Raw genomic sequence first — 6,000 nt, 5'->3', positions numbered from 1 at the left:
CGGGGTCACACCCTGCTGCTGACGGAGAGACGGATGTTATCAGTCTCGTCTGCTTCCTGTTGACCAGCCGGCCCGCCTCTAAAAAAAACAATCTGATAATTAACGATGTGTGAGATTAACGAGCTGCTGCTGATAATAATGTTTCTCCCTCCAGACTCTGGTGGAGTACGGCTCCAACGTGACGGTGCAGAACCAGCAGGGGGAGCGACCCTCGCAGAGCGCCGAGCGGCAGGGACACACCACCTGCGCTCGCTACCTGGTCGTCGTGGAAACCTGCATGTCGCTGGCGTCGCAGGTCGTCAAACTCACCAAACAGCTCAACGAGTGAGTTAGAAGAAAGTTTGAGTTTGAAGTTTGTTGTCAAAGAGAAAAACATCGATTTTAACCCTCCTGTTGTCCTCTGGTCAAGGAAGGAAGGAAGGAAGGAAGGAAAGAAGGAAGGAAGGAAGGAAGGAAGGAAGGCAGGAAGGAAGGGAAGGACAGGAGCAATGAAGGAAGGAAGGAAGGAAGGACAGGAGCAATGAAGGAAGGAAGGACGGAAGGAAGGAAGGAAAGAAAGGAGAAAGGAGGGAGGGATGAAGGAAGGAAAGAAGGAAGGAGGGAAGGAAGGAAGGAATGAAAGAAAGGAGTAAGGATGGAGGAAGGAAGGAAGGAAGGAAGGAAAGAAGGAAGGGAGGAAGGAAGGAAAGAAGGAACAGTCAAAAGAGACAGGGTCAATTTGACCCGGGAGGACGACACGAAGGTTAAAGAAAAGCCACAAAGACAATGAAGCTTACTGAGTTTTTATCTTTATAATGAAATATATAAAACACGCTGGTTTAACTTCAGGGTGGTCAAAGGCAAAAACAACAACACAAGAAACCAAATGACTATCATGATTATCACTTCCCTCCCTGAATAAATAAACTGGAGATAATTAGATAACAAAACAGAACAGTCCAACCCGACCCGACTACCACAAGACAAACTAACTGAAGACTAACAAGAGGAACTAATGTGGAGGAGGAGTTACTGAAGTTTGGGTTTGGTTTATTGTCACGATGAAACCTCTACATGAGTCTCAATCTGCCACGAGGACAATAAAGCTCAATATGAAGTATATGAACTTTTAACTAGGGATGTCCAATATTATCGGCCCTCTGATATTATCGGCCGATATTCACTTAAAAATGTAATATCGGGAAATATCGGTATCAGTTTTTTATAACCAATGTTTGTTCTGTAGGCTTCAGCATTACCGAGCCTGCATGAACGCAGCATGGGACGTTTACCAGCGCTTGATGACGTATAACAAAAACAACACGCTAGACTCGTGGGTCGCTAACCTTGGCTAACCGTAGCTAACCATGGCTAACAAGTTCACAGCGTCCACCGCCATGTACACAAACACACAAACAGAAGGTTTACCTCCTTGTTGTCATTTTCTCTGTTATGCTTTCGGCGAGTCGCCTCTGTGACGTCACCGTCAGAGTCCGGTGGGTCCTATCTGGGTCCTATCTGGGTCCTATCTGGATCCTATCTGGATCCTATCTGGGTTCTATCTGGGTCCTATCTGGGTCCTACTCTGCAGAGTCCGGTGGGTCCTATCTGGGACCTATCTGGGTCCTATCTGGGTCCTATCTGGGTCCTATCTGGATCCTATCTGGGTCCTATCTGGTTCCTACTCTGCAGAGTCCGGTGGGTCCTATCTGGGTCCTATCTGGGTCCTACTCTGCAGAGTCCGGTGGGTCCTATCTGGGTCCTATCTGGGTCCTATCTGGGTCCTACTCTGCTGGAGACACAACAGCTGAGAGGACCAAGTGAGAGGACGTTCCTATAAAAGGTCCCGCCTCCAGAAACGGGGCTTATGTCTGTGGTTCTGAACTATTTCCAAGTGTTCCCTACGGATAGTAAATGTGTAATTTGCAATGACTGCAAAGCAGCATAATAAATATGGCAGAGGCCATATTGGCATATTTTTTCCATAACTTAAATTGAAGGTGTTCTCTTATTTTGCACAGTGTTTACATTTAGAAAGCCATGTTGCATTTATGTTTGCATCCAGTGGAGCATCACAATAAAATTAGGCATAATGTGTTAATTCAACAGTAGGAGATATGTTATGTTGTTACAGTTTTGGTGTAAAAATCCTGGAAAATATCGGTATCGGAAATTAAGAGTTGGGGAATATCGGATATCGGCAGAAAATTCAAAATATTGAGCATCCCTACTTTTAACAACAAACTAAACAAGTCTAACTGTGAACTAAATCATAACCGACCTAAAACAGAAGAAAACAAATGACAATAAATAAACATAAACAGGAGAAAATATGAGAACATTTTGTCGGTGCCTATGTAGGTTGTGTGTCTGTCTGTGTTAATCCTGTGTGTGTGTGTGTGTGTGTGTGTGTGTGTGTGTGTGTGTGTGTGTGTGTGTGTGTGTTGCAGACAGGCAGCAGAGAAGATAGTTCTACAGAAACAGATGCAGAGCCTGATGGACCCGAAAGCAGAGGGGACACCTTCCAGATCACCCAGGTATACAACACACACACACACACACACACACACACACACACACACACACACACACACACACACACACACACACACACACACACACACACACACACACAAACAGGCTGTGCTATTAAATTCAACTAAAATGTGTTTTGTTAGTTAGTAGCTTAGTTTAGTTTAGTAGTAGTTGACGTGTTGGTAGCAGCAGAGCTACTGTTAACCTTCGTGTCGTCCTCCTGGGTCAGATTGACCCCGTCTGTTTTAACTGTTCCTTCTTTCCTCCCTCCTTCTCTCTTTCTTTCCTTCCTCTCTCTTTCCCCCCTTCCTTCCTCCCTTCCTCTTTTCCTTTCTCCCTCACACCCTCCCTTCTTTCCTCCCTCCCTCCTACGTTCCTTCCTCCCTCCTTTCCTCCCTCCTTCCTTCCTCCCTCCTTTCCTTCCGTCTTTCTTCCTCCCTTCCCCCATTCCTCCTTTCTTTCCTTCTTCCTCCCTTCCTTCCTTCCTCCCTCCTTACTCCTTTCCTTCTTCCTCCCTTCCCCCTTTCTTTCCTTCTTCCTCCCTTCTTCCTTGACTCGAGGACAACAGGAGGGTTAATGCTAATCAGTAATGGTAAGGTATTAGAAGTAGCAACATTGTAGGTTTTTATATAAGTAGCTTAGTGTTGGTAATAAATGTAATATAATACAATAACAACACGGATAAATGTGTCTCTCTGGACTACAGTTCCCATCAGCCCTCAGTGGACGCGTGGCCTGAGATGATGCTGACAGCGGAGGGGATTCCTGGAGACGGTCACTGGTTGGTCCGTCAGGGAGGAGTTGGCCCGGACACTGTGCTGCGGCAGCTGCTGGGGAAGGACGCGCCGGAGATGCTGTGTCCCAGAGAAAGGCTGCCTCTGGCGGGCGGCCTGAGCAGAGACCCGGGCCCCGCGGCCCCCGGAGCCCCCGGCCCCCGCAGGACCGGGCTGGTGGAGCGGAGAGAGCTCAAACTGGCCAGACTCAAACAGATCATGCAGCGCTCTCTGAGTGAATCCGATTCAGACGGTTATCCGCCGGAGGAAGGTAAAAGTCAAGCAGCCCCGCCCACTAACACGCTGCGACCTGATAGGCCGTCTCACCTGCCAATCACAGAGGAGGAGCCGGCGTCCAATCACCTCCCGCTGATGGTGAAGAAGAACCTGCCCCCCCCCTCTTCCTCGGCAGCAGAGAAGAAGCAGGCGTTTTCTGCCAGCGGGTCAAAGTCGGTGGACGGCGGCGGTTACAACCCGTCTCCGACCTCCAGTGACCCCGACGCCGCCGACGGCAAAACGCCCGACGCCTCCGGTGACGCCCACGACGCCGCCAACGGCCAGAAAGTCGCCACCAGCCCGAAGAGCGCCCTGAAGTCTCCCTCCTCTCGCAGGAAGACGTCTCAGAACCTGAAGCTGAGGGTCACGTTCGACGAGCAGGTCCACAAGAGCTCCGGTCAGGAGGCGGAGCCGACGACCAAGGTGCATCATGGGAAGGAGAGGACTCCAACGGGAAGCTCTGAAAGCAAGCGTCCGTTCGGGGCGTTCCGCTCCATCATGGAGACGCTGAGCGGGAACACGAACCACAGCAACAACAACAACAGCAACAGCAGCAACAGCCAATCGGGCGCCGCGGTGAAATCGTCCAACTGTCAGAACTCACCTGGCAAGAAGTCGGAGAGTAAAAGCAGCACTGGGGGAGCCAAGGGGAAAAATAAGAGCAGTAACGTTTAACAGGCAGCGAGAACGCCACGAGAACGCCCAATCAGGAGCAAACAGCGAGAGGCATCACACACACACATCATGAGTAGGGCTGGGTGTCATTTAAAACTACAATACCAGTTAAATCCAAGCTCCCATTTTACATTCTTTAAAAGAAAAAAGACCCAAAACAATAAATCAATTATCAAAATAGTTGTCGATTAAATTTGTCGATCAACTAATTGATTAATTGACTTCTTGTTGCTGCTTTAAATCCAGTGGATTCAATCTATATTCGCTTATCTGCTTTGTGGATTTGATATCTTAATATCTTCTGCTGCAGTCGAGGTGAAGTGGGTGATGAGTAAAGCTGGGTATCATTTAAAGAATTATGATGCCAGAACCAATCCAAGAACCCTTAACCCTCCTGTTGTCCTCCCGGGTCAAATTGACCGCATCTCTTTTGACTGTTCCTTCTTTCCTCCCTCCTTCCTTACTCCTTTCCTTCCCTCCCTCCTTCCTTCCTTCCTTCCTTCCTTCCTTCCTTCTTCCTCCCTCCCTTCCTTACTTGACATGAGGACAACAGGAGGGTTAAAGTGATACTGATACCAGCTGAGTGCTCCATTAGATTCCCATTAACACATTTAGGTCTCTGTCTTGTATCCATAGTAACAGGCGTGTAGTGTAGACACACTTTAGAGCGTTTAGGTGGCATCTTGGCTGCTGAACTGCTAAGCACGCTAACTCAAATTCACCACGACTTCACCACCACAGACGGGTCGTAGCTGTTGTGGCAGTGGACCAATCACATGTCACGTTAAACCCAAGAACGCTTGCTGTTGATTGGCTGTGAGCAAGTTCATACAAATAGTCATATTTTCTAGTTGTGGGTGCAAAAAGGATCGATTGTAGGTATCGATTGATGTGAGATTCGGTCAATACCTTAAAGATATCGATTACTGATACCCAGCCCTAATGATGAGTGATATCTAAAACTAGCTGGAATCAACAGGAAGTATTGTTTTGCATCAATAATCTCGTCTTCTATCTTCTTCGTCTGTTTGACTCTCGATCATTTTCGACGGAAGCAGAAAAACTTCTCGGCTGGTTTTTTGTCTCTTTCGTCGTCTCGTTTATTAAACACACAGAATCACTTCAAGATGAACGAGAAGCTCGAGTAGTGAAAGGAGATTTTTGGGGTTTTTAACGACTAAATGAAAAAAATGAAGGACGTTTTATTTTGTGTTGTAATCAGCGTCGCACTTCCTGTCTTGATTAAGTTCGTCTTCTAAAACGAACCGAAAACAATCACTTTTTTTTTTTTTTTTAACAGAAGATTTACAGTTTCTGTTCCTCTGTTACTGTACTCTGTCTTCTCTTCACACTAAAGATGAAAAAATATTTATGTTTATGCACAATTATATGATTTGAAATGTTTTAAAATGTGGTTATAATCACGCACGTGGTCGACGTGCACCAGCACAACAAATCTCTTTAAAACCACTGTATATATATAGTAGTATTTAATTTGTTTTCATTATATTCCACACTTTATTTTTATTTCCATTGTTATTATCTATGCAGTATTTTTTTTTGGCATGAAGTTAGTTAGTTGTGTGTCGTGTTTCAGACGGGGAGGTTTGAGGATGATGCACCTTCTACAGCGGCCGACAGACGGGCCGATGAACTATGAACTTTAAGAGAAAAGGAGGAAGAAGAAGAAGAAGTAGAAGAAGAAGAAGAAGAAGAAGAAGAAACGTGTCGATCCGTCCCAGAGATTAAAAAAACATAAACA

General features: G+C 46.5%; 1 protein-coding gene across 1 annotated transcript in view; it reads left to right on the top strand.

The window, feature by feature from the left end:
* Nucleotides 1–5,296, top strand: part of LOC133979435 (synphilin-1-like) — a 6,045-nt gene extending 749 nt beyond the window's left edge. Inside the window, exons 2-4 of the mRNA XM_062417945.1 lie at nucleotides 155–324; nucleotides 2,430–2,516; nucleotides 3,221–5,296. Coding sequence (XP_062273929.1) covers nucleotides 155–324; nucleotides 2,430–2,516; nucleotides 3,221–4,238 — 1,275 coding nt within the window. The 3' untranslated portion in view covers nucleotides 4,239–5,296. The remainder of the gene's footprint in view (nucleotides 1–154; nucleotides 325–2,429; nucleotides 2,517–3,220) is intronic.
* Nucleotides 5,297–6,000: the final 704 nt, after the last annotated feature.

Source organism: Scomber scombrus, chromosome 4 (assembly GCF_963691925.1).
Source record: "Scomber scombrus chromosome 4, fScoSco1.1, whole genome shotgun sequence".
NCBI classification, from domain to species: Eukaryota; Metazoa; Chordata; class Actinopteri; order Scombriformes; family Scombridae; genus Scomber; species Scomber scombrus.
This window is presented reverse-complemented; position numbering and strand designations above follow the sequence as displayed.